This window comes from Grus americana, chromosome 1 (assembly GCF_028858705.1).
Source record: "Grus americana isolate bGruAme1 chromosome 1, bGruAme1.mat, whole genome shotgun sequence".
In the NCBI taxonomy this organism is placed as follows: Eukaryota; Metazoa; Chordata; class Aves; order Gruiformes; family Gruidae; genus Grus; species Grus americana.
Genome location: NC_072852.1, coordinates 188,843,765 through 188,871,746, shown reverse-complemented (window position 1 = coordinate 188,871,746; position 27,982 = coordinate 188,843,765). Strand labels below are relative to the sequence as shown.

Genomic DNA, 27,982 nt, shown 5'->3' with positions numbered 1-27,982 from the left:
GCTGGTTGCAGCCTCACCTCGGCTTTCCGCCAGTGAAGGATGAGGGGGCAGAAAAGGGCCGTGCCCGCCATCCTGCCCCCGCCGCGACCCCTCACAGCGAAACCAATCCGCGGAGCTGTTCTCTGGGCCCGCTCGGCCACGGAGACCCGCCCCAAGGCCTCACACGAGCCCGCGACGGGACGGGACGGGACAAGCCCCCGGGCGCGTCTGAGCGCCCTCAAGGTGATGCCTGCGGGGACGCCAGCCGAGGCAGGGGGAGGCTGTGCCAAGGCAGGAGCCGCAGCTGAGGCGTCAAGAGGGATCCGTGAGCTCTCGGGGCAGGCCCGGGCGCCACCCGCTCCCCCCTCACGGCGGGACCCGAAGACGCCCCAGCGGCCACCCCGCGCTAGAGGAACGGCACCTCGGGGCGCCGAGAGAACGGGGAGGGGTCACGTGCCCGCGCTTACAGCGTCCAATAGGCGGTGAGGAAAGGGGTGGGAGATCCACCTACCGTCGGCCACGTGACGGCGCGCGCGAACGGTCAAGCGGGAGGGGGTCCTCCTGAGGCTTGGTGTCACGTGACGCGCTTCTCCGCCCACCCCCCCCGCCTCAGCCCCGCCTCTTTCCCGGCCCGCCGCTGTCACGTGCGTGGTGCTGGCGCGCACTGCGCACCCCTTCGGCACCTTGACGGGCGGCGCGCGCGGTGGGACAGGTGCCTAACGGCCGTAACGGTCCTAACAGCCATAACGGCAGCGGCTCTAACGAGGACCGCTCGCCCCGGCGTGGTGGCACCTTGGAGGCAGCGGGAGCGCCCAGCCCGCCGGGCGGAGGGGCCGCAGGGAGCCTGCCGGGGAATGTCGCAGCGACCGGGTGAGAAGCGCTTGGCGCGGTAGCGTGCGTGGCCAGGTCGGCGGCCCGCTGTCGCCAGGCTGGTCGTCCCCTGCGTGAAGCTGCGGGCTTCTCCCGCTCTTTGCGTTTCCGTTAGGGCGCTGTGAGGGCTGCGGTTTGGCGTGGGCGGGGGCTGTCGGCGGTGGGGAACGGCTGGACGGAGGTCACCGCGGAGACCCCGGTGGGGGTGTGTAAGGCTGGTGGTACCCATCCGGAGGAGGAAAGGGTCCTTCTCACGTAAACAGCGCTTGACTGGGGGTGAATTGCCGAAGCTTTCTCTTGGCCCGTCTGTGAATTTTCTCCCACACAGCTGTCTGAAAGTCTCTCTTCCTGCTTGGCATAGCTCACAGTATGTTCTTAGTTTTTTTCTGATGCATGGTGTTTCAGTTCATCCTTCCCTTTGTTGTCTGCTTCCTGAAGGCTGAGATCTAGCTTACGGAAAAAGAAGGGCTCTTAATTTTTTTTTTTTTCTTCACAGGGGTTTACATGAATAATTAGTGTTTATTCAGGTTTTAATACAGTTATTCTAAATTAGATATTGAAGGAATATTTACTTTTTTTAAAGGAACTTTCAGAGTTCTATTTTAGACAGTTTAAGTGACCTCTTTCAGAAAGGATGTTATCATCTACTGATGAAAGGTAAAATGGACTTTAATCATTTAAACTAGGGGTGGGGTTATGAGAAAAAGGTATGAAATATCATAAATGGAAATGTACTTGGAGCACAAAGTTTTTTGGGAAAAACAGCATTTGGAAGATGCAATAATTCTTTAGAGCCTGTGTGAGGTGACACAGGCAGGACGCAGGAACAACCACAAAACCACAGATTAAAAGCAAAAAGTAAATTTATTTTCGTTACCTTGCAGACCGGGGGATCCCTGAAGCAGCACCCAGGCACACAAGTGGTAACACAGGCACCACGGCGCTCGGTCCTTGCTTGAGGATGGCCAAACCTGCAGTTTTTGCCTGTATATCAGGGATTCACACAGACATAGTTTACCACTGTGCTTTGATCTTTCCCACAGCAGGGCAGGAATCTCAAGCATGTTCGATAGGGTGCCTCTGAGTCTATCACAGGCCTATGTTATCTAAACACAGATGTTCTACTTGTCAAGCACGTAAGACTAAACAAGAATTAGTATGATATATGTGTTTTTCTATACCCCAGCTGTAAGTCACTTGAACATGTTTACATGTCCTGAGTGAATGGCTTCAATAAGTTGCAGTAATGGCTCAGCTTAGAAAAAGAAAAAGAAGGAATACTGTGATTATAATTACAGTTTTGTTGTGGTGGGTGGATGACTGTCATCCTACTAAGGGTTTTTTCCTGTGGCTAAAACAGTCTTATGTTCAATGGTATTCATGTACATGGTGTTTTTTGCTTGATTGTATCTCAGCTGGTTACTCAAAGTAAATAGGAGGTCTGGTTGTCAGTTCTTAGTAAGTTTTTCTTTCCCTGTATTGGTCGTAAAAGACATCCAAAAATAAATCATGTAGAGTTTTGAACATGCAGATTTTGTCATAGAAATCTTGCCTTATGTAAGGCCTAAGGAAAGTAAGTTAAGGCACGTTATTTTAAGGGGTGCAATATCTTTTTGTTGGCAGGGAGAAAGCCACAATAAAATCACTTGGTTCATGCATCAGATTAATGTCAATAGTATGTATTGTTTCCCTGTTCTTTCTCAATACTGAAATATGAGATTAAAAAGCCAAACGTAAACTGGAGAAAACATGGGGAACATTAGTGTTATGTCTAGGATTTGACTATCTCTTGGTTGAGGTGTACTTAAAATTAAAAAAGGACCAAGTGTGCCAGCCATTTCATGTTGTTCTGAAGGCAGATATCCCAGCTTTTATGTTCTCGTTGCTGTTTCCTCATTGTCTATGGGAATTACAGAAACGAAGGCCTGAGCCTGCAGATTCTTTCTGTGCAAGAGTAAGTCTGCCCAGCTAGAATAAATTACAGAAACGAAGGCCTGAGCCTGCAGATTCTTTCTGTGCAAGAGTAAGTCTGCCCAGCTAAAATAAATTACAGAAACGAAGGCCTGAGCCTGCAGATTCTTTCTGTGCAAGAGTAAGTCTGCCCAGCTAGAATAAACTGCAGCATTGGAGCCTGAGGAAAGAGTGAAACAAACAAACATGCAGTTGTGTTCAAATAGCCTTTAAAAATAAGGGGGGATAATCTTTGAGGAGTTAACTATAGTTTTTTTGTTGTGATTACAATTGGTACTGTTTTCCCAGTAGGATTGTTGTGTTAGGCCATTGTTCTCTCCTGCATGGATTTGTTTAGCTGAACTATAAACTCTGTAAAACTTGTAACAAAACATTTTGTAATGATTTTAGAGAAACACTGTCTTTTTTTTTTTTTTTTTTTTTATGGCAGGGATTCATGTTTGCCTGCATGTATCACTCAGAATCAGCCTGCACGCTGTTTCTTTAGAAAGCAAACTAGTGAGTGAGAAGTTGAATGTGTAGGCAGCAGTTGAGCATGGAATTTTTGAAAGACTTTTGTCTCTGAAAGCTTTTAATTGTGAGCAGATCTGGATTTTTCCCTGTTAGTGACCGCACGGAGTTCAATTTCTTTTTATCACAGTATGTGGCCAGTTTAGTTTCCTCCTCTACAAGTTATCCTTTCTTGCTTATTTTTAGCCTCACTGAAATTCAGTCATCATTGTTTCTGTTCCTGTTTGAAATTATCCAACAATATCAGTATACAAAGATGTCAAAATGGTTAGAAGAGGTATTGTTGATATAAGCTCCCTCTGCTGGTTAGTTCTGCGGTAGAAATAAAGCTATATGGTGTATAGTTGTTTATCATTGTATCATGCAGCAGAAATGAAAAGACAGTTAAAAGCAGTGACATACAGTGTTTCTAAAAGCAACTATCTACCAGAACACCAAGTTTAAGCTTATGACTTTTATACTCATGAGGTTTTTAATTGCAATTAACTTAAAATCTAGATGTTGATATGTGACAGATACTCCTTAGAACTGCTGCTGCCATGTTGAATACAAAATATAAATAGCTTGAAAGCTAATATATTGAGACAGCTATTTGCATACAGATTAAAATAGCTTCATTACTTTGGACTCCATCTGGTACATTTGCTACTACATTGCACTTATAAACTTTCAGTTAAGGTGCAGTTGTTGCATAGTATGTAATGTAGTGGGGTCCAGGCCTCTGCGTGATTATCAGGAGAAGTAAACAATAATCTTAGCTCTCTTGATGCAGTACAGGAAGGGTGAGTGAAGGACGCTGTGTTTCTTTGTGCAACTGCTTGCAGTGACACGACTGAAGTCTCCTAGATCAGCCTTTCATTGCAAGGGTTTGCCCAGAACAAACTCTGCACACGCCTTCCCCCCCATATTCAGACAAATGTTGTGCTAGGGTGAAGTTTGAGTGTGATTGGTGTGAGAGGTCAATCACAATATTGCAGCCTGTCTACCCTTTTGGAAAGTATGCAGTACGTCTTAGAGGATACTAAAATTAATTTGGTTTCTGTTTTAACAATACTGAGTTAATTTACTGACATCTCCACTTACAGTACTATATATAAATATATACTCCCCAAATACTTTTTTCCCCACTGTAGATCTTTTTTTCCCTTCCTGTGGCAACTAGAACTTTTATTGGAAAATTAGGAAAGTGGTTAAGGTTGTTAAGGAATCCATCTTTAGAGAGGAAAAAGGTGGTGCTTATGCTTAGGTTGGGCATTTGTTTTCTGTGGAAAATGGAGAATAAGTAGTTAAAACAGCTTTCTATGCACAGTTAAAGCTAAGAATGATAGTCCATGTATAAACCCCAGAACTTTCAGATATGTATGTTATTTCATTCATTTAGACATAATCTTAAACAAAAATAGCTGCTGTTGCTATTGTAAAAATGTTGCAACTGAATGATGGCAGGTACTCCAGCAAATGGCAGCATCTAAGGACAATATTTGTAGAGGAGACAAAAAGTGTGTGTGGGGAGAAACAGTACATATTATGTAAAAGGCAAAAGGTGGGGTTTTTTTTTGTTTGCTCCATTTTGTTTTTAAGGATTTTTGTTGCTATACCTAGAGAGACTTTAGGATTGAGATTTATTAAAGAAACTAACGTACCAGTGGCAGATGAGTTGTCATTAAAAACCTTTTGGGGAAAACCTTTGAAATAACTTTGTAGGATTATAGTAACAGTTGAAATTGGATCTATACATCATTGGTTTAGATAAAGCAGTGTTACATCTGTCAGAAATTGTAAGGTTCTTCATCTGTAGATGGAGTTCATTGCTCGTGTCTTCAATCTGGAAAGTCTTGTGTGCTTGAAAGCTTTTCTTTTATCTACTGGTATTAGCTTGTCTGACAAGATATCTAGTTGAGCTTTGAGGTATGGGAAATGCAGTGTAATTCCACAGGTTTTGGAAGTGCTTGGAAAGGTTTTACCAAAGAGGAGTGGTTAACTGAGTCATACAGTAGTGGAAAATAAGCCAAGCAGATTAAAGACCTAGTGCAAAGTTCTGAAAGGGAGAGATAAAGGAGCACATTTTAAACTGGTTACTTTTAGAGTAGAATACGTTCTCTTGTTAATTTACTAGGACATTCTCCATCAAAATAACTTTGTCTTCATGTCTTAAATTGACAGGATGTGTTGAAAAGAACTCCAGTGAAGAAAATATTTTTCTTAATGTCCAGTTTATGACATGTTTATGCCTTGCCAATTGTATATTATATGAGGCAAATTAAATAGGTGAAGTCAGAAGGTACAATTACTTGGTCTGCTCAAAAGAACAAGTCATTGCTATCTCCTTTTAGTTGATTGATAGTGCCATACGTTAAAAGATTTGCCAAAGTGAGGTAACAAATCTTAGCAGCTAACTAGCCTGAGTTTGTAACTGGACTAGAAATTAAGAAGGCTTAAATGCATTCAAATCTGTTTAGCTGTGTAGAATATGCTGTGGTCTTGGCATCAGGTAGGCTTTCAAAAGCTATTCTGCAAATACATCTATTATGAATGTGCCATCTGGAGACTTCAGGTGTTTTAAAGACCTAGTTCAAATGTGAAATGTAGAGTGAAGTCAGGCTCTTAGTGAGAGAGCTATGGAGCGGGGCTGGGTTTATTGCAGCAAGGTTACAAAATTTGATAAGGAGACAAGTCTGGGTTTTATGTTGGGTTGGGTTTTTTTTTTTGTATGCTCAGTGTTTCTCAAACTTTTTAAAAATAATAATAAACCCTGTCCTTCCAAAAAATATCTGCACTATTTTAGGATTCACTGCTCGTCTTGAATAGCTTTCTGAAGCCATGTCTTGGTTGTCAGCACAGTTTTGAGAACCAAGCATCAGAAGCAAGGGAAAGAGGCTCTCTTGTGTTCTCAGTGTTGTCCGTATCTGATACCCAGGCATCATCAAGAAGCAGCCTGGCTTGAAAGCAGCAGAGCAAAGAATAAGGGGATGGGACAGGACTGGAGCAAACAAATGAAAAGGAAAGAACTAAATCTGGACGAGAAGGTGGCATCTGGATAGAGACTGTGTTTCTTAGTCATTTAATGACTCCTTAGCTGCCTTTTTTTTTTTTTTTTTTAAATGGTTTATTGTGATTTGTATCACGTCACTGACATTCTGTGGAATTGTCCGCCTAGTGCTTTTCAGATTCCACAAAACCACAAAACTTGCTGATACCCCTGAGCATAGATCATAGATTGTCAGTGGCAAAATCCCTTCAGGGTATGAGCAACATTACAGTTTTCATGTGCAGGGTTGAAGGCCTAAATAAGCTCTGTAGGTTTGACTGTCAGCTTTGTTCTTGAGCTGGTGCAATTGCCCTGAGGAAACTGACAAAAAGGAGCATTGTAGAAGGATGGATTGTATACATCTGTGTTCATTGACAGACCGTGTCTATACCCAGTCATGTTTCCAGGTTTTAATATGGTCTAGCTTGTTTCTAAGTAACAGATTATGAGAATTTCACATAATCACTTTTCTCTGATGTGTTTCACTGCTTAATTGTACAAACTCATGAGTTTATCTCATGCTGTTGTGCTCTCACAAATAGTTTTTGACCATAATAACAGCTTTCATTTACACAAGGGTGGCGGATTTAGGTCATATGCTCAACAGCCCCAGCTTTATTTTTTTTTTTCACAGGTTTCACATATACATCCAACAGCTTGCTTACATGGCATATATAAGTTGTTAGACTACAAAAATATTTCATGAGTGATAATTTTATAAATGGGAGTTCCAACTGATTCCCTCTGAAAATGCCCTCAGAAATCCACTTTGCCACTAGTGGGTATTTCCTAGATCACACGTTTTTAATAAGTTTGCTTGTAGAACAGCAGATGTTCAATTATACTGACTACAGTTTACTTAAATATCTTGTTAAGAAAAGATCTGTTCTCCCAATGTCCTACCAGTGACCTGCTATTTGTTTACCTTAATACATGGAAATACAATTACATATTTTATATAGAATAGATTGTTATACTTTCAGAGCCACAACATGTGTCTTTTTCTCTCATTTAAAGGAAATTATCTTATTGCCTGTTGATGAAAGTGCATAATACACTTTTAATAAGTTTTGGTTTTATTACAGCAATTTCGTCTTGTTTGTAAAAACGTCATGACACACAGCAGCATCATGGTGGATGTAGGCAAATGGCCAATATTCACCTTACTGTCACCTCAAGAAATAGCGTCTATTCGGAAAGCATGCGTATTTGGTACATCAGCCAATGAAGCTATATACATAACACACAACGATGAGGTAAGGCTGTAATAAAGTGGAACATATACTCTACAATCAGTTGTTTTTAGAGTCCACTGAATACTTGTAAATTAATAGCTTCTCAAAAACTTTGTATGAGATTTGAATATTTCAAAACGTATTGAATGTAACTCGTAATTTTTTTTAGTCTTGTATGGGGGCAATATAGAGTGAGTATTTAGAAAACTTAAAAATGGCAAAGGCCAGGATGGATTAAGTGCACTTTTGAAGCTGGTCAGAATTCAAAAGAAGTTGTGGTAGCTTGAAATTAAGTGCAAATACTCCAGGTATGAAAACATAAAATGAGGTTATGGCTTGCTAAGTAACAATACAGCAGAAGATTATCTCTGGATTTTAATGATTCAGAAACTTAATGTGAGTTAGTATTGTGCTGCTGTAAGAAAAGAAGCCAGATGTTCTGGGATGTATTATTGGGAGGGTTTCTTGTAAGACCGGGTAGAGTAACATTCTGCTCCCCTTCCGCCCCCCCTCCAAGTCCTATCAAAGCTGTCTGTAGGATGGACCTCTCACAGTGCAGCTGTGGCTGCTTTTTACAAACTGCTTTTAAAGGACAGTGGTGTCTTCCACTTTTACACTTCAATACTTTTTATAGTAAAGTTCCTGCAAATGAGAAGCCTAGCTTACAGGGCTGGACAGATCTGAGGCATTCACTCATCAGTTAACTTCCAAAATGTCCCCATGTTGACTCTTGAGCTTGTTAACTTCCATGAGGGAAGTCTCCAGCCTTTGAGACTCCATGGCAAAACTCTGTCCTTATGTCTGTCTTTATGAAGACCTGGATATTACCACATCTGTGCATACCTGCCTATGAATCACTTGAAATGAGTATTCCTCTGTTTTTCAGGTATTTGTTTTTGGACTGAATTGCAATAATTGTTTGGGAACTGGAGATAATCAGAGTACAATAGTACCAAAGAAATTAGAAGCCTTATGTGGAAAGAAGATTTCCAATCTCAGTTATGGAAGCGGACCCCATGTTGTACTTTGTACTGAAGGTAGAAAATTAACATTTAGTATAGAAGCATAAGTTACAGATTTTAAGTTCCACTTGCATTTAACAAGAATGGATTAAGATGTAATTGTATTAACTTGTTAATTGGTTAATGTACACTAAGGGGTTCTCATTGGTCTTAAGTGGAACTAAATGTGTTCTGTAATAGGTAAAGTAAGTTTCCGTTACACTTCCATTATGTTGCAACTGTAGAGTTTTACTCTATCCTTTATGACATCCTTGGTCTTACATGAAACTGCATAAGTACTTCCACAATAAATCTAGAGGCTATACTGTGATATATGTGTATAAAATAGTTGTATACAAAGTACATGTTTTTTTAGTATACAGATGATTCTTGTAGTAATTTCACTATTTGTTAATGTCCTTTTACTTTCATCTTGGCATTTGCTAATTTCTTAGAATTCAATCTATCTATCTTAACTTCCTTGGTATTTTTGGTGGTTTTTAATCACAAACTTAAATATTTTTGCAGATGGTGAAGTGTATGCTTGGGGCCATAATGGTTACAGCCAGCTTGGGAACGGCACAACCAATCAGGGCATTAGTCCTGTTCAAGTTTGCACAAATCTGTTATTAAAGAAGGTGGTGGAAGTAGCTTGTGGCTCTCATCATTCCATGGCGCTGTCATTTGATGGGGATGTAAGTTGAAACCTGTTCAAACCTCTTAATCTCCTTCTTGAAGTGAATAGTGCAGGTGACTTTGCTGTCTGAAGTTCTCTCTTTCTCTACAGTGCAGTTAACAACATAACCTTTTCTCCTGCTGCTTCAAACTAGGGTGTCCTTTTCTTCAGAGCAGACTTGAAAAGAACTCCAAAAAAAATTCCCGCCAACAAAAACCCCCACCATACCCAGAACCCAACCACAAAAACAAGGGAATAAAAGGCTAGTAAGCTTTTCTGACTTTTATTTGTTGTATGTCTCACAGAGATGAGACTAGAAAGCTGTGCCACTTAGAGGTGAAAGAATGATGTGAGGTGCAAAATGTAACATTGTTATTTGCTTGCAATTCTGTTATTTAAAAGGTATACTGAATTGTTTGTGTTCATTGGTTAGCCTTTAGTCTGTTTCTTGTAGTCTTGGTGATTTCCACACTGGTACTGTGAAAGAATGTTGCTCTGCACACCTCTGAATACCTTTGTGCGTAGCTAATGAAAGAGCACTTGGTTTATATCCAAGTCTCCTTTATGCTCTTTGTTGACATGGCTTAAGGCTATGTGTCATGGGAAACATGTACAATTAGTTTCCAGTTAGTCAGATTTGACTGGTGTGTGGGTATCTGATTTGAGTTGCATGTTACTGCATGGAGGAAAACCTGTTTTCATCTCTGCTTTAACAAAAGAAGAGTTCTAATTTTAAAACTTTCCTGACAATGAAAATGGAAACTACAGCGCTCTCCATCCTGGTAATCTGAGCCTGTGTTATGATTCAGTATGGAGTCATAGTGCAACAGTAATACAAAGTAGCAAATAGTATTTTGAGGGTAGGAAAGATACATTGTATTAATTAAAGTGGTCTGTGTTGTATTTGAAAGGAGAGCCTGCGCTTAGGAAAGATCTTCATGCTGTCACATTTGACTTGGTTAATCTATAAAATCTGGTTTGCATGCGGGAAGGCAAGGGTGTTCATGTATTAGTTAAACTAGTGGTGTCCGCTGCTGTGTGCTAGCTGCCTGTGATGGCCATGCTGCCTCTTCTAATAAACATTAACATGCTTGAAATCTCAGTGGAAGTGGGGAAGTTTCTTTGTATTTACCATGGAGTTGATATTTGCAGCTCACTGGCCATTGTGGCTAGCTAATAGACTATAAATCCATCCCTAGCGTACCTTGAGTAGCTTAGTCTACATGTACTCTGAGGTTTTATCTGTACCAGAATTGATTATACTGAAAGCAGCGAAATGTGTTAAGGAGAGTTTTATTTACAGAAATATTTGGCTGCAAACCCCCTTGTGACTTGATATATCTGGAGTGTCAGAGAGGCATTGAAATTGGAAGCATTTGTGGAAATAATTGGCATAATTGATTTGTACAGTTGATTCAGTGCAATTTTAATGCAGTGCAAATCTTAAAAAAAAATCTTAATGGTAGACTTAAAGGACTGCAGATATTCATGCTTCTCTGAGAAAGGAAACTGATTAGCTCTTTGGCATTTTGATCTACCGTCTGAGATTCTCTACCTTAATTTTTTTCCATGTTCTTGAAATTAAGATACTTTATATAGCATCTTCAAATATCTAGTAGGAATCAAAGATCCAGCAAATACAAGTAACAAAAAGCAAAGGAGTAATGCTTTCTTTTGTTCATATTATACACAGTAAATGAGTTGTGTTGGTGGGTGAGAGGTTTTTTTTGTTCTTGTCTTTGGTGGGTGTATTTTTGGTTGGTGTGTTTTGGGTTTTTTTGGGGGGTAGGTTTTTTTTATTTTTTTGGTGATGACGGCAGAGGTGTTTGTTTCTAATGACTGACTTTTGGTTTGGTGTCACAGTAAACAGGCAGCTTCTGGCACCAAAGGATGTGCAGAATTCACATTAGGGTATCTCTGTCAGTGTGCTTTTACTGACTAGCACATCTGTGGCTGTGTATTTCCAAGAGGACACACTTTTTAACTGGGTGAAGCACCAGACGATGAAATATGAGAAATAGTTTTATGCCAAGCTATGGGTGTGTATGCACATAATAAAAAATGAAGGAACTCAAAATACAAAGCTGTAAATATGGTTTTTTAATAGCAAACTACTTCCCTGTCTTCTAGACTTGTAGATGAAAAGAATAAATGTTTTTCGGTCTTATTATTAGCTTGCCACTGGCAAACTTTGAACTGTCAGAGATAGTGGTTTTTTCTCAATGTCATTGTGTAACAGAGTTTTGCTACTGTGAAACATTGGCTGACAAAACCATCTCCTTTCAAGGCTCTTGAAAGATATAAAAGATGTATGATGAGTGTGCAGCAATAACCTGGTTTTGAGTTCTATAAAGAAAACTAAAAAGCTGTAAATTGGGGAGTACAGCTTGTCTGGAAAACAAATAACATTCTGGCTTGCATTCCTTTTTCCAACATCATGAAAGTATAAAGACAGTCTACTCACTATGCTCTTTGTCTTATAGTCTGACTTATATTTAATATAAAAATATGTTCTTTTTGTTTTCTCTTGTGGTCAGATGCTCTGGTTCAGTAGCAAGAAGCCAAAAACAGTGCTATATTCATATTTGCTAGATCAGTCCTATTGCTGTTCATAATTTTCAGCTGTTGAAAATTAATTTTAAGCTTTTTAGGTCATTAAATAGGATAGCTTATCCAGTCTGATGCTGACTACAGTAAGATTATAATTTATTACTATCATTACTATTATTAAGGCTTAAAGTGCAGTTTCTTGTTTGTTTGTTTTTATGACAGCTGTACGCTTGGGGCTATAATAACTGTGGTCAAGTTGGATCTGGATCTACAGCAAACCAGCCAACTCCTCGCAGAGTTTCGAACTGTTTACAGGGCAAAATGGTAGTTGGCATTGCTTGTGGTCAGACCTCCTCCATGGCTGTAGTAAACAATGGTGAGGTAAGCATTGCTGCATTCTCACGTTCTCTCTCTATTACCCAAACTTACGCGGTTAATGTCTAAACACGGAGAAATGCTGACACGGAGTGCTCAAGTTAGAGTAATGCTGATAGAGTTATATTGATGACTTCTGTGAGACTAATTTAAGGAAAACTGCAATTAACTGGAGATACTTTAAACATTCTTTAAACATTCCTTCTTATGGGAAAGACTGTATTGGAACATAATTCTTACTGAGTCTGCAACTGCAAGAATTTGAACAGTTATATTAAGCATGTCTGTCTTCCTTACTTCAATAGATTGTTTACCATATGTCTTAATTAGATTTTTTTTGAAAGCGAACACAATTAAATAGTTAATCTTTCTGCAAGAATATGCTGACTGATCCTGGTTCATTGCTTAATTGCCAGCAAGAAAACCAAACCAAGCTTTTGAACATTGCCCTAGTATTGTGCAACTGTTCCGTTTCACATAAGTTTATGGTACTATCTTGCTTCTAGGTATGAACTGTAACCTCAATTTTTACTACACTTCACCAAACTTGAAGCATAGCATTTCTTTGTGACTGGAGGGACTGTAAAAGTCCCTGAGGTTGAGATTTGTTGAGTTTTCGTTGTACATACTTCTGTCTTGATGTGTCTGCCATAACAAAACTAAAGGAAAAATTAGAGCTAAACTGGAGACTTGAGTTTAAACTAATCCAATAGCTAATCAGCTGATCAGAATAACTAATTTCTTGTTTTCTTTAAAAAAAGAAAAAGTAATAAGGAGAAAGGAAGGTGTAAAAGTCAACGAAAACATTGACACTACGGGAGAGATTTTGGTCTATTGTAAGTTTATTGCAAAATTCCTAGTACTTCAAAGACATATATATTTTAGAAAGCTTCTTTAAAAAGTAAATGGAGGATTGAAAAGTTGAATGCAGTCGGTCATTGCAGTATATTTAATATCTTTCAGCCTTCTCTATATTGTTCTTGAAATAGCATACAGTTTTTTAATAAGATGTACTTTTTTGACTTGTGCTTGGTACTAAATCTTAAATGTTCTATACTTCTACAGAGGAGTGACTTAATTTTGTTCTCCTTTTGCAATCAGGTTTATGGCTGGGGTTACAATGGTAATGGTCAGCTAGGTCTTGGAAACAATGGCAATCAACTAACACCATGCAGAGTGGCAGCGTTACATGGTCTGTGTGTACTCCAGGTATGTCTAACATGGAAACGAAAACGCATTCATGTTTCTAGCATCTGCTAAAACTGCATCTTTGGAATCTGCTTCTAGATTTCACAGTTCAAATATGGAATTTATTTTGCTCCTATAAATTATATTAGGCTTATAAAAAGTGCAAGTGTGTGCTAAAATACTTGCTTTTGTAAATGTTCTGAATGGTTTAAAGTTAGCTAGTGTAACTATAAGGAAATTATGCTATAGATACAAATTGCATCTTTGTAACAAAGCTGAATGAATGAAATGCGCTAGGCAAAGGCAAGAAATGAAGGAGAACAAGATGTTCAAATTATATTCTATATTAGTATTTTAATTAGCTCTTCAGAAGTGAGGGGAGAGGGAAAATGAGTTGTGGGTTTGATTGGTGGTTGGGTCTTGTTTAGGGTGGGTGGGTTTTTTCTTTCTTTTTTTTTTTTTTTTCCTAACTGAAGAATAAAACTAAAAATTGGGATTTCCTGGGTTTTTAGTAAGGTTCTGTGGAGATTCATGTGATTAACTTGGGTGGAGCGGTTGCTGGCTGTTGAACTGCAGCTCTCATAGTTTGTATAGTATTCAAAATACCAAATTCTGAAAGCATTTCAGAGCTGCAAGACGTGATGATGAAGTTCGTTGTTCTGCGTGTGAAGAGTCTGCAACTGAAAGCAAGTAAAAGCTAGGGAGACTTTGCAAAAGTGCAGTAAATTGTTAAGGAGTAACCAATGAACACTAATGAAGTTGGGACTTTTCCAGTACTTACAGTTAATGTATTTTGTGTTAGCTTTAAGTACTGAGAAATAAAACATTGTAGTGCTAAATGAAGAATGCCTGAGATATTTAACATCAGCTAGACAAAGGTAATGTGTGCGATAATTTTGTTTCTCATCTTTGTTTTGTTTAGTAGTAATGCTTATACATTTACTTACAGATTGCCTGTGGCTATGCGCACACACTAGCACTAACAGATGAGGGTTTGCTCTATGCCTGGGGAGCTAACACTTATGGGCAGCTGGGAACTGGCAATAAAAGTAACCAGCTAAGCCCGGTGCAGATCATGATGGAAAAAGAAAGGTAATCTTGCTGAAGCTGTTTCTGGATTGATAAGTCTGAGCATGTGTTATGCAGTCTCTAGCACTGGGAGCATGCATGTTTAGGGCTTGGTGGATTGTTTTTCTCTCGCTAATGTTGAAAGCATAGGAAAGGATGGTAACTTACTGTTTACTATAGACTGAGTCCTCTTTGCTATCTGTAATAATTCTTGAAAGTAAACATACTTTGTATTTACCTGATACTGAAAGATAATGAATGACTTAAGTGTTAGGCTATTCTAAATATGGTTCCTTTGATTAAAAATTTGGAGCTATGAAATCAATGAGCCAAGCTTTTAAGCTGTATTGAGGCCTACATTAAACAACCAACCAACCAAACCCAACCGAAAAACAAATAAATGGAGGGGAAAGGAAACACTACCTTTGTAGGAACTGACATGTGAGGAAAAAACAATTTTCTGAAAGGCTGACAATAGCTAACCATGAAAACAGAACTTGATTTGTAAGGTTGCTAGAGCTAATGGCAGATAATACTATTTTTTATTAGTGGTACCAGTCAGTAGTAGCTTCTTAGCTTCCTAAACTCATAAAAGAATAACCCTAATCCTTGTCCACCCTCTTTCAGCACCCTTGTCATCCTCATATTTGGGATGGCTCTTCTGCTGTTCATCTACAAACTTCGACCTCAGTCCCATTCTCTGGACCCATGTGTATACCTACAGATTAATGTACCTCAGTTTGGAAACCTCTTAGTCTATAAATCCCTTAACTTGTAAATCTCTTAACTTGTAATCTCCTCTTAACTAGGAAACACTTGTGGTTGTTTTTTCTCCTCCATTTCCAAACTGTCTTTCTGGGAAGTCATTCCTATTTTTTCCTGTTTCTCACACTTAACATTAAATTAAAAACTGCAGAACACTGAGATTATTTAAGAGCTTAAAAATGGGTAAGGGGAAAGAAGAAGGAACCATCGCAGTAGAAACCACTGAGGTGAGGCTGGCTTGTCTGTGAAGGAACTGACACTAGCAAAGCAAAATGAAATATTCTTTAAAAAGGCTCTGGAAGAGAAATGTGTATGTTTGCAAATAGATCACCTTTGTTTTCTTAGCGATTTATTTCTTGAGTGAACTAGGAGGAACTGTTGCATTTAGAATTGTATGTGAACTCAAGCATGGAATTATAATAAAACTGACATTTCTTCAATGACTAAAGGAGGGAGAAAATATAAAACTTCTGCTTGGAGTCTAAGGGAGAGATAAATCACTTGAACTTACTCATCTTGCTTGACTTGGCTCCCTTGGAAACTGTGCTGTAAGTGGGTGAGCTGTCATTTCCCATGAAGCATACTAATGCTGCTTTTCCTGGGCCTATCATTTATATAACTCTTTTGTCATTTATATGTAATGCTGCTGACAGTTCCTTAGGAGGTGGCATTTGATGCTGTCTTGAAGAATATTGTACATATAGCTTGTAAGGAACTTTTAGACTTTATTTTGTGTTAGCTTGGAGGAACAGTTATGAAGGTCAGCTTCTTGAATTTTGATGTTAAGTATATGCTTAACATGTTATACTGTATGTGTACTATAAGTTGTCCCTAAAATAATTACTTTATGATGCCTCATGCAGAGGTGCTTAAAGATCTCAGTTGCATAGAGGTTCATAAGTTGCTAACGGTGTAAAACAACCATTAGTCTTTTATCTGCCAGAAATTGTCGATACCTGTACTGAAAGTGATTGTAGACTCTTCCTGTGTTTTATCTTGAAATAATTTTTGCAATTAAACTGTGGGCTTTGTGCTAACAAAGCTTTTAGTCCAAAAAGCTAAGTCTTCATGGATATTGTTCTGTAAAGGAATAAACATTTTTATATGTATATTCTTAGTCTGCTTGAAAAGACATTTGTTTATCCCAGTTGATCTGTCTCTGGCACAACAGCATGAAATCCTCTGATGCATTTTTAGCATGGAGAAAAAACAGGGAAGTGTAGATTTTATTTTGAGCTAATGCTCAAACTTCTCCTGGTTTTTGCTTATCATGTGAACAGAGACACTGGAAATGTCCTTGTTATCCTTTAAATGGAAGGATCATTCTTCTCAGTTCTTGTAATGTTTCAGATATTAAGACAGGGATTGCATGAGCAATGGGAGAACAGAATAGATAAGTGTGCATCAGCAGCTCTAATATTTTAATGAAGTATGCAAGGTGGGTGAAAATACTATGTAGACTTTATTTAAAAAACAATCATAGCTCTTCAAGAATGTAGAGTTAAGTTCATGTATTTACCTCTCCTCAAATTAAAGCAATATCTGATTATAGTAAAATCTACAAGCAATCTGAAAATGTCATTGCCGTTTTAAAATATTGATCCATTCAAACAGTATCATATTCATGCAGGACAAAGAAAGAAGTACAGGAGTGTAGATGCATAGTTTGGTTGGCTGTTGTTTTGGTGAGGCATTTGGAAAGTCGCCTGATTCTGTACCTGTAAGTATCTTACAAGGTTTCTTCTGTTTGCAGGGTTGTGGAGATTGCAGCCTGTCACTCTGCTCACACGTCAGCTGCCAAGACCCAGAGCGGCCAGGTGTACATGTGGGGTCAATGCCGTGGGCAGTCAGTGATCCTTCCCCACCTCACTCACTTTGCCTGCACTGACGATGTGTTTGCTTGCTTTGCTACCCCTGCCGTTATGTGGCGTCTTCTGTCAGTAGGTGAGAACAAGCTCTGATGTGGCAGCCAGTGCTATAATCTCTGTGTACATTTCTGGTGATTAGTACAGGATACCACTTCCATGGCACGATGGTTTGTGCGTTAAGGAGAACCACCAATTAAAACTAGCTCTTTTAGCTAGCTTTTTTTTTTTCCTTCTGAAGAAACGAGTCTACTTCAGCAGCTAAGGATTCAGAATAGGGTTAACAAGATTGATTGCTGGTATACATCTGGAGACATCCCTGTTTTACCATTGCGCTGTGAATATTGTGCATTTCCTACATTTGTATTGTTTGAGCTCCAGCTTGACTGGGGAGGACTCCTGGATCATTAAACATAACTTTGTTTTCTCTCAAAACTATTCCTACTTGGAAGTCTGCTCCTGATGCTTGTTACTTTGGTGTCTAACAACTTCGTATTATAAATGTTGCCTCTAGCTTTCCCTCCTTAGTATATACCCTTCCAAATAGGAATATGCAGGAGCAAATCTCTCTCCTACGTTTCATGTTAGGAAAGTAAAGTAATGTAATTTAAAGTTTTCATTTTGTGAGATGATTTCTCTCAACTTGATTTAGTTTGACTTTCCCAAAAGGCAGGCAGACTTGTAAATAATAGTCCCTGTATAACAAGACCCTAATGTAATTGTTTTCTCTGTTGGAACTCTCTCTTCTTATACTGCCTTGGATTACACTTTGGGATGCATGCAGTCTCTGTCACCAGCAAATAAGCTCAAGCCTTTCTTCTTGATTATTTTTGATTCACATGCTGCTAATTCTTATTTGACCCCAAATAGCTTGCACTTCCCTGAAAACATGAAGATGTTTTCATGTTCAAAACATGATGTTTTCATCTTATATCTGTCACTTCAGTTCTCAAGATCATTTAGGAGATCTAATCTGTTTTCATATTGACAACAGATCCTAATTTTGTTAGTCCCTGTACAAAATTGGTTTTGGGGAGGGGTCACATCCTAAGTAACTTTTTTCCAAACTCAAACTTTATCTTTCCATGTCTTAACCCAGCTTCTCCATCTTAACTTCTTATTTAGCATGTTACCACATTTATAGAGGTCCAGATAACAGCATCTTGTCTATACAGGAAAACTGAATAGTTTTACTAAAGAGAGAGAAGATTAGCTTCTAGTGATCTGCCTCTGAGTAAATCCAAGTCTTGTTTTATCCCACTTCTCACTTTCTCTGTTCTCTAATCTTCTGCGATATGTGCTAGTCTTGCCCTCTGTAGAGGTCTGATGGTTGTCCAGGTCTGTTGCCTTTTGCTAATAGTGAAGGCTGTTCAAGTGACATCTCCCCAGTTTCAGTACCTTTCAAGTTCTTGATATTTTTTGGTTTTGGTTGGTTTTTTGGGGGGTTTTTTTGTTTTTTTTTTTTTTCTTTTGAAGTATTCCCAGACTGAGTAAAACGTGATATTTGAATTTTTTTACCTGCATTTTAATTCCTCTTAGCCTTTGGGGGTTCTTCCCCTGTTCTGATAATCCTACTTACTGAATATTTAAATCAAAGCATAAATTCTGAGGACATTTTTAATCTCCATTTTCCATATGCATTTTTTCCTTTCCCACCTTTTTTATTCATATAGGTTAAAAAAACCCCTTTTTTTTCTTTTTATATTTTTTGTGTGGGTTTTTTTCCCCTTAGTGAGAGCTAACTCTGCATAAAGGTTATTGTTCTACTTTGTTATGATGGCTCTGCCAAAAAATGAATCAGTCACTCAGGGTGCACTATCGAGTGCACCCTCAGCAAGTTTGCCGATGACACCAAGCTGTGTGGTGTGGTCAACACACTGGAGGGAAGGGATGCCATCCAGAGGGACCTTGACAGGCTGGAGAGGTGGGCCTGTGTGAACCACATTAAGTTCAACAAGGCCAAGTGCAAGGTCCTGCACATGGGTCGGCGCAATCCCAAGCATGACTATAGGCTGGGCAAGGAATGGATTGAAAGCAGCTCTGAGGAGAAGGACTTGGGGGTATTGATTGATGAGAAGCTCAACATGAGCCGGCAGTGTGCGCTTGCAGCCCAGAAAGCCAACCGTGTCTTGTGCTGCATCAAAAGAGGTGTGACCAGCAGGTCAAGGGAGGTGATCCTGCCCCTCTACTCTGCTCTTGTGAGACCCCACCTGGAGTACTGCATCCAGCTCTGGGGGCCCCAGTACAGGAGAGACATGGAGCTGTTGGAGCGAGTCCAGAGGAGGGCCACGAAGCTGATCAGAGGGCTGGAGCACCTCTCCTATGAGGACAGGCTGAGAGAGTTGGGATTGTTCAGCCTGGAGAGGAGAAGGCTCTGGGGAGATCTAATTGCAGCTTTCCAGTACCTGAAGGGGGCCTACTGGAAAGCTGGAGAGGGACTGTTTATGAGGGAGTGTAGTGACAGGACAAGGGCAATGGCTTTAAACTGAAAGAGGGTACACTTAGATATTAGGAAGAAATTCTTCACTGTGAGGGTGGTGAGGCACTGGAACAGGTTGCCCAGAGAGGTTGTGGCTGCCCCCTCCCTGGAAGTGTTCAAGGCCAGGTTGGATGGGGCTTTGGGCAACGTGGTGTAGTGGAGGGTGTCCCTGCCCATGGCAGGGGGAGTTGGAACTAGATGATCTTTGAGGTCCTTTCCAACCCAAACCATTCTGTGATTCTATGATTGGCTGTGGTGAAGTACAAATCTGCAGCCTTTTTTGAGGAACGAACTTAAGATATTTGGAGTGAAAGTTGATCTACTGCATAGCTTAAGCTAAGCTGATGACCTAGAAAAAAATCACATGAGCAAATGGAGGGGGATTGGAGCATGATTTAATTAGCCCTGATGAGATGCAGGTTCTTTGGATGATCCATGTAAACTGGAGGAGTGTATGGTCTTTTGTGGCACAAAAACAACTTGTCTGTTACAGCAGTTCATTATAGCAGTATTTCTTTTTAAAAACCAACTAATTTAGCTGTCCTTAATGATGAAGAGTAGTCTGTGGATTGTATATGGATGAACAATATGCAGTCCTGTGGGATGCAGGAGACCACATCCCATTATAGTGGAAATCCACTTATTTTTCTTTTCCATACTTTGCTTCTCAGAAGCCACGTTTTGAACCACACTTTTAAGATGCATCAACAGAAGCTTCAAATAGTGGGTTAAATTAGGTTTTCTAAAACTTCAGAGCTGTTGCTTTACCACAAGCCTTAGGCCAACTTGTGCTGCAACTCTTGTATGATTTCTAGAGACAGAGAATGGGACCTCTGTGGGACCAGTGCCATAGGCCTCAATATAAAGAACTGTCAAAGAGCTGTGATATCTCAGCTTTAATCCACTTCCAAAATTGCTGAAGTCCTATGTCCTTGGTAGTAGATACCATGTTCTTGCTACAGTTTCTCCTCTTCAGCAGCACTGCTGTTGGATTTTGTGTTGTCATAACTGACTAATAAACTGAATATAATGGTGTCAGTGATAGTTCACATTAGTAAGTCCTGGCAAAGACCTTAACAGACAACCTGCAGGCTATATCCAATCTGCCAGTACAAAAAAGTGGCCAACTGGTGACATGTTTTTTTACTATTTAGGCTCAGATCACACTGTGTCAGTGCGGCCAAAATACTGTACACTGTGTCTCAAGTAAGTTGCAGGTGATGCTGTAGACACCCATTGCCAGCAGTTTGGAGGTTAGCTGCAGAGACTAGTTTGCAGTTGGCAGAGCTGAGGCGACCCAGCACTCGCACTGAGCTGTCAGGACACTGGCAATTTCTTGGGTGGTGCCCAGGCGGAGAATGAGAAAGGAAGTTCTCCAGGTACTGCTGACCACTGCTGCCTGTAACTGTTGTGGAGCAGTCCTTTCCAACAGGAAATGGTATTGGATTAATTCATTCTTCCCATTTCATCCCTTAAGCCAATGGAGCCCTAGTACTGACCTATTTTCCTTGACATGCTCTTAGCTGAGCTGCTAGCTTTGTTTAGTGATGTATGTGTTCTGTTTAAGATGCTTAACGTGCTTGTTTTGTTTGTTTTAAAATTGTTTCTGTAGAGCATGAAGACTTTTTAACAGTAGCAGAATCTCTGAAGAAAGAGTTTGACAGCCTAGAAACCTCAGACCTAAAGTTCCGTGTGGATGGAAAATACATCCATGTCCATAAAGCTGTTCTGAAAATCAGGTAGTGGTCACATTTCACAGCTCTTGTTTATACAGTATCACATCTAAGGGGGGGGGGGAAAGTAAGGGGTAGTGAGGGACCCCTAAACCTGTAATATCTGTGTATCCATAATCACTTTAAATGAAGTGATTGTAAAAGGAGTTGAATCAAAACTCTGTCCTAAAATGGTCCGTGTTCAACTCTTTCTTAAAATAATCCGTATTCAATTTTCACTATGCCTATTTGTTGTTTCCAGGATAATAAACTCTGTTAAGTGGGTCTGATTACAATGTATAAACAGATGGTTCTGTAGCAGAGATCAAGTAAGAGTTTTATCTTGATGCACAAGTTTAACAATGCCCACAGTATTAAGAACCAAAATGTGGACCACTGGCTGTGATGGGGTATGATAAAATATTTGGTACACTCTGCAATGTTCACAAATACGTATTTTAGGGGGACTGTAATGTAACGTTCACGTGTTCATATAATAGTGTTCCAGATGATGTCTTTGTCTCTTAGGTGTGAACACTTCAGAACCATGTTCCAGTCATACTGGAATGAGGATATGAAGGAAGTGATAGAAATAGACCAATTTTCTTATCCTGTGTATCGTGCCTTTCTTGAGTACTTGTATACAGACAGTGTTGACCTTCCGCCTGAAGATGCAATAGGTATTGCTTATGGTCCAATTATGTTAGAAAGCAGCATCCAGAAAAACTGAGATGGGATGCAGAATAAGTGTATTAATATAGGCTTGTAGTCTAGCCTACAGTGCATTTTACTGGTGATTAATTAAGCTGTCTTTAAAATACTGTTGTAGCAAACTTACTACAGCAAAAGAGGTGCATATTTAGAAATAAACTATGAGCAATTTTTTCAAGGTCGAGAGAGAAACTGTTTCTCTGAGTTGAAATACTTGCATATTTTACTAAATTGAGTCAATTATTGTTTAGGATAATATGAAAGAATCTCAGTAGATCTAATAGGGGAAACTTGGACAGCAGAGCAAAGAACAAGCTGTAATTCAAGATCCGAGCACAGATTTTTATAGTGGTAGCTTTTTTGCTTATGTTGTGGTGCCTGTTTGTGACTGTTCTACTCTTGTAATCAGGTATGCAAATCAGTGGAACAGCTTGCATATTTACAGAGATTAACAGGATTGAGGTAGTAAAAAGCCTTTCTTCCTGTGTAGTGGTAAAGTACGTTTTTCTGAGTAGTGACCTACTTGCAAAAAGCATGTTGTAGACATACAGAACATTGCATACAGAATACAGATGCAAACTGTACCCCAGGAGCATTAACTTCTTGAAAGAAAAGAGATCGTTACAACTGACTAATATGATGGTGTTATAATTGCAGGACTTCTGGATTTGGCTACTTCGTACTGTGAAAATAGACTGAAAAAACTGTGTCAACACATTATCAAGAGAGGAATTACTGTCGAAAATGCATTTTCATTGCTCTCTGCTGCTGTCAGATATGATGCAGAGGTAAACTTCTGAACTTCAATCTCTTAAATAGGTGGCTGCTTTCTGACTTAAACTATGGAGAAAAGCAGCTAGTTATATTTTCATATAAACTCTATCTTGCTTACTATCAGATAATACTATTTGCCATTTTCAGAATTTGAGAATGTTGGACTTCTAAAAACTGTATTTGCAATGAGAGAGATATTTTCTTCTTTTTTTTTTTTCTTTCTTCTTTCCCCATAAACCACTACCGGGAAGGTGAACCTAGTACGTAGATATCTAAAGATTACTTAAGTCACAGGTGGAGACTTAGTATCTGTAAATGCTTGCATTGCTTAATTTTATGGTAAAAGGTTATGATGCTGTGCGAAGCTTCATGAATTACTGTTTCTGGGAGGGGGAAACTGTAACAAAAACTTTCTGAGGATGAAAACACTAACTCTGAAACAAGGGAAAGGTTTAAATACAAAGCGAAACACATAACATTTTGAAAAGCAGTCTTGTAGTCCTTAAGTTACTTATTTGTAAGGTTGTGTGGTGTGTGTGATGTCATATGGTGGTAGGTTTGGGGATTGAGTGCATTTGGGTTTTTTGTTTGGTGAAGTGGAGTTTTGTTGGCTTTTTTTTGTTTGTTTTGTTTAGCTACAGTCAAATAAAATTCCAGTCTTCATAGTATGCTAATGAAATGGAAGGAGAACTGCTTTATGGGCCTAATAAATTTTGATGACAGAGAAACTGTGTGAAAAGGGGGGAAGGCTAGTGAAACTTCCCTACTGCATCATATCTGATTTCACTACTAGATAACTAACATGCTGCTACATGAATCAGGAAGTATTCCTGGACTTGCTTCGGCTATTTGTGTTCAGCATAGTATCCGTGCATCATGTTTGCAACTTTGCAATTGGTTAATTTTTAACCTGCTACTTATGCTTATAAAGCAGTTTTGGTACTCAGTAAATCAACTCATTGCTTTTTCTTGTACTTGATATCCAGCAATTGGCATGCAGATGCCCTAACTTACTTCAGAGCCTTGTAGCATGTTGCTTGTTTGATATACCTTACCCAAAGGGCTGTGTTAGTGTCTGAATTGTCGCTTCAGCTCTACTGTGAATAATGATTTCTTTGGTGGGAGTTCATGGAAAATAGGAAGATTTCCATACTTTAGCCTTAAAAGATTTTTTGCAGGATGGGTCTTCAGTATGTGATTGATTCAGCTCATAAAGGGTAGAAGAAATCCAGTTACTATGCCTTGGCTGTACCTCACTAGCTAAATGAAGTTAGAAGTGAAGTTAGAACAGTAGGCTTAAGTGCTACATCAAGGAGAGAATGGGTGACACTGAGGGGTTGGCTTTTCGTAAAAAGTGATTTTTACTTGTAGTAATGCTAGATGGGGGCTTGAAATTGCTTGAGTGATGTAGTTCATTCAAGGGATTGTGCATCTGCAAGACAACAGTTAAAAGAAGCTGCTTCGCTAATTTAAAATACCTCCATGACATGAAACTCTGCTATACTTTATTTCTTTTGGTGACTGACTGAATTGAAGTGGCTAGAATTAGGTCAGGTCTGGCTTTTTATTGTAGCTTTTAAAATAATCGTGGGATATACCTTGTGCCTTTATTCACTTAAGTCTATATTAATTATAGTTTGCTGGGAACGCATCCATCTACAAATGAAATTCAACCTTTTTTTATACAGAACTTTATTCAAAGTTACTTACTAATACTACAATATTTCTGTTTATTGTATGATTCTGTTGCATTGACTTGGAATATGAATTTTTTAATAAAGCAGTGCAAAATATTGTAATGTGTATGATGTAATTTTGTTTAAAATGCTAGTTCATTCTGTTGTTTTAAAAAAGAAAACCATCAGTGTTCAGTTCTAATAAGCTTGTCTTTTTTTGTTGCACAGATGCCACACAAGTCAAGATCTGCAGCTTCAGAATGCCTGGTTTTAGGCCAGGATATATTTTTATATTATTGTTGTGTCAAGAACTTGCACTGGCACACAGTTGCTCTAGCTTTCAGTATTGACCTCAAGTGAAAACATTAATATTAATCAGTCTTTCATACCTCATGTGGCTTAAAGAGCTCTGCAAATTTGTTAGGCCTTACTGTAGCGCCCAGTCTGCTGAGCAGCTAATGAAGATTGTGTTCTCATGTATAAAGTACTAGTTCTGCAAACTTCTAATAAAGAACTTAGAACAGAGTGAGGAGTTGCCATTTTGTAAGGGCTGCAGCATCCTCCTTATAGCAGCTTAGATCTGTGCCACCAAGAGTAGATTTCCTCCTCAAAAGAGAAGTTGGAAACGAATAATCTGAGTGGAAAGCAGTCTGTGGTCAACCTTGTATTGACGACAGCTGTGTCTTGGTTCTTTTTTTTTTTTTTAAACATCCTTTCTCTCTGACATCATGTGGGCACAATGATGGTTGTAAGGCTTTTCTAATCATTAAATTGAAGGCACTTCCAAGTAGACTCAAATATCGAGAGTCCACTTTCTGCAAGAATTGCTATGCTGTATTGTGCCACAGTATTTCTTCTGAATCATTTTTGGAACATCTGTGAAATACTTTGTAACACAAATCTGTTTCTAACACACAGAAAGGCCTTCTGCATAAACTTTGCTTTAAAACTATCCAGTTAGTGTATGCTTGCATTGAGCCTGGTGACATGCAGCTTCAAGGCCTTAGTTAAGCCTTTAACTAAGCAGGAAGTCAGGCGAATTTACGTGTAGATTTGAGTTTATATTATGGAACAAAAGAGCTGATTTTTCTTAATCCACAGTTCTGGTTATATACCATTACCCCAAGATTCCTATTTGTATTAAGTTTAATAGCTGTCAGTGAATGCAGATGAAACTCTTCAAGTGGGAAAACTTAAAATATATATTGCTCAGAAAACAGCTGATCTTTGTGACTGCAGCTATATAGTTAGAAACATATTATGGTTACTTTTCCCCTTGTAATCATGTTATATGGGTAAAATTATTATTTTCTGTTGCGTTTACATAGTGACTGTGTGAGGGGAAAACCACTGAGAGCCACTGGGTTAATGTGTTTGTCTAATTCTCTGCAAAAAAAATAATATATACAGGCATTTGTGCCTGAATGTAATTTTCTGTGATGGAAGCAAAGATAATAAGAGTCTTTTCTTTTTTCTTTTTCTGTTTAGGACTTAGAGGAGTTCTGCTTTAAGTTTTGTGTCAATCATTTGACGGAAGTGACACAAACTACAGCATTTTGGCAAATGGATGGTCCCCTGCTAAAGGAATTCATTGCTAAAGCCAGTAAATGTGGAGCCTTTAAGAACTGAAATGAGGCTGTAAGTTACAGGTGTTTGCAGGGTTTTGGTTTTTTTGCAGTTGTAACAGGATGTCATAACTGTACGGGTAAAAGCAAGTGTTACCTGGTCTCTTGGACCAGAAAGTGTAAGAGGCCGCAGTGAAAACAAATGTTTTCTGTGCTTCAGTGAACTGTTGTTAAAATGTCAAGCAAAATACTCACTTGCATTTAGCGAACCTGGATGGCGGAACCAGCTCAAGATTTCAGACAGAGAGGAAGTGCTGCAAGTGTGCAAAGGATGCCAGCCGGTGTTAAGGACTTACCTTTGTAGCCTAGGAAACCTCAATTCTAGCACCACCTGTTAATACTTTCAATTTACTTTTTGGGGTTGGAGAATAGTGCAACCTGAGCCACTGAATGATGTCACTTAAATTATTAATTCCCTGGGATTATAGAGAAGCAAATGGCATGGATATTTCTTACTGCATTTGCATGATTGTGAATGAATTTGCCATTTGCTGTGTGTAATTAAGCAAGTGTATCTGGTGCTTAGGAAAGAGTGCAAAAATAATATATCCTTCAAGCCTATGCAAGTGACTTTTTGAAGAAAGGGGTAACTAGCAAATCTAATTGAAAGTAAACCTCTGTATTTGAGTATACCTTAATATAAGTTGTAACGTGTACTTGTGTATTAAGCAATATTTATAACAGTTAATGGAAAAAATCCCCTCTTTGGTGACTTCAGATTACATTGGTTCCCTGGGAGGGGAATGGATACACTGTTCTGAAAGGGGGGGTTGCATTTAAGTGTTGTATAAATTTAAACCACATGTAATAAAATTCACTTTTTTGTACCTGTTCACTAGTGAACTTCTTTGGCCTTTGAAGAAAATTGCAGGGTTTTTGTGTTACATACAGCATGTAAGTTGCTTTATTTAAAAAAAAAAAAAAAAACAAAACCAAAAAACCCAAACAAAACCCCAAACCAAACCCACCCCCCAGACTATGTATTACTGAATCTTGTGATTTCACTGTGCTTGACAAATACCTGTCATCTCAATTTCAGGAAACAGCAGATTTATGTGTAGGCACTAATTGAGACCCCAGTGATTACAGTCTATGGATCTGATTTTTTTTTTTTTCCCACTAGTAAGTCCATATGTGACTCCTCTAACCTTACAGCAGGTATGTATGGACGTATACACCGACTGTTTTTATTGTGCGCTTTTAAAGCATTGCAGCTGCACCAAATACAACCTGGAACTTCAGATGTGAAGTTTAGGTTAACTACAGGTCTAACTTTGGGGTTATGGCTTTGCTAAATTTTGCAAAGCTTAGAGGTTTTTTTTTATAGTTGAGAGATGCCAGGGAGCTTCTGTAGCATGACATTGAGAGTCTGACAAAACACTTTCAACTGTGTCATAAGTGTTTCTAATAAAAACTTGTTATGATTGCAAACTGTAGACTAAAGGTCGAGCTTGGCAGGGAGTGGAACAGAAGAGTACAGGCCCTGAAGTTTCTTAGTAATTCAAATTGCTGCTCTGGGGGGAAAAAAAAAAGCTCTTTTTTTTTTTGGCTTTCCCATAGATTTGTATCTGTCTTTGTTCCCTAGTAACAGAAATCCATGTTAATACACTTCAGTTTTAGATGGGTGTTTTCTAGGCAGACCAGCTGTGAGTGGTGCTTAAGTCCTTGGCTCAGGCAGTAAACAGGGGGTGGTTCTAGTCCTGGACAGCCAGCAGGCCTGAACTGTATAAGCAAGTAAAAGTGCTATTTTGTTCTATTGGATACCACTAATAGTTCTACCCCAAGAGCTTACGTTTTGAAAGCTGTTACTCTGTCCTTACTGATCTCCACCTTCACACAGAAGAAGCTCAAGTTATGAGTTATTACTAGTCATGGAGAGAGTACAGCTGTTTGTACAGGATGGTACTGCAGCCTCTTGTGACAA

At 39.2% G+C, this 27,982-nt stretch overlaps 1 protein-coding gene across 3 annotated transcripts; it reads left to right on the top strand.

Moving 5' to 3' along the window:
- Positions 1–611: 611 nt before the first annotated feature.
- RCBTB1 (RCC1 and BTB domain containing protein 1) lies at positions 612–26,890 on the top strand. Of its 3 annotated transcripts, XM_054848482.1 has the most exons (12): positions 612–849; positions 7,444–7,614; positions 8,480–8,630; positions 9,123–9,289; positions 12,043–12,201; positions 13,297–13,404; positions 14,333–14,475; positions 16,970–17,160; positions 21,173–21,299; positions 21,801–21,952; positions 22,641–22,771; positions 25,922–26,890. In XM_054848482.1, the coding sequence occupies exons 2-12, from the start codon at positions 7,471–7,473 to the stop codon at positions 26,060–26,062; spliced, it is 1,614 nt and encodes a 537-aa protein (XP_054704457.1). In that variant the 5' UTR covers positions 612–849; positions 7,444–7,470; the 3' UTR covers positions 26,063–26,890. The 3 variants fall into 3 exon arrangements, 2 of the variants coding, with proteins under 2 accessions (XP_054704457.1, XP_054704473.1); XR_008579997.1 differs by lacking the exon at positions 21,801–21,952 and having other exon boundaries at positions 25,922–26,059; XM_054848498.1 differs by lacking the exons at positions 21,801–21,952; positions 25,922–26,890 and having other exon boundaries at positions 22,641–24,552.
- Positions 26,891–27,982: the final 1,092 nt, after the last annotated feature.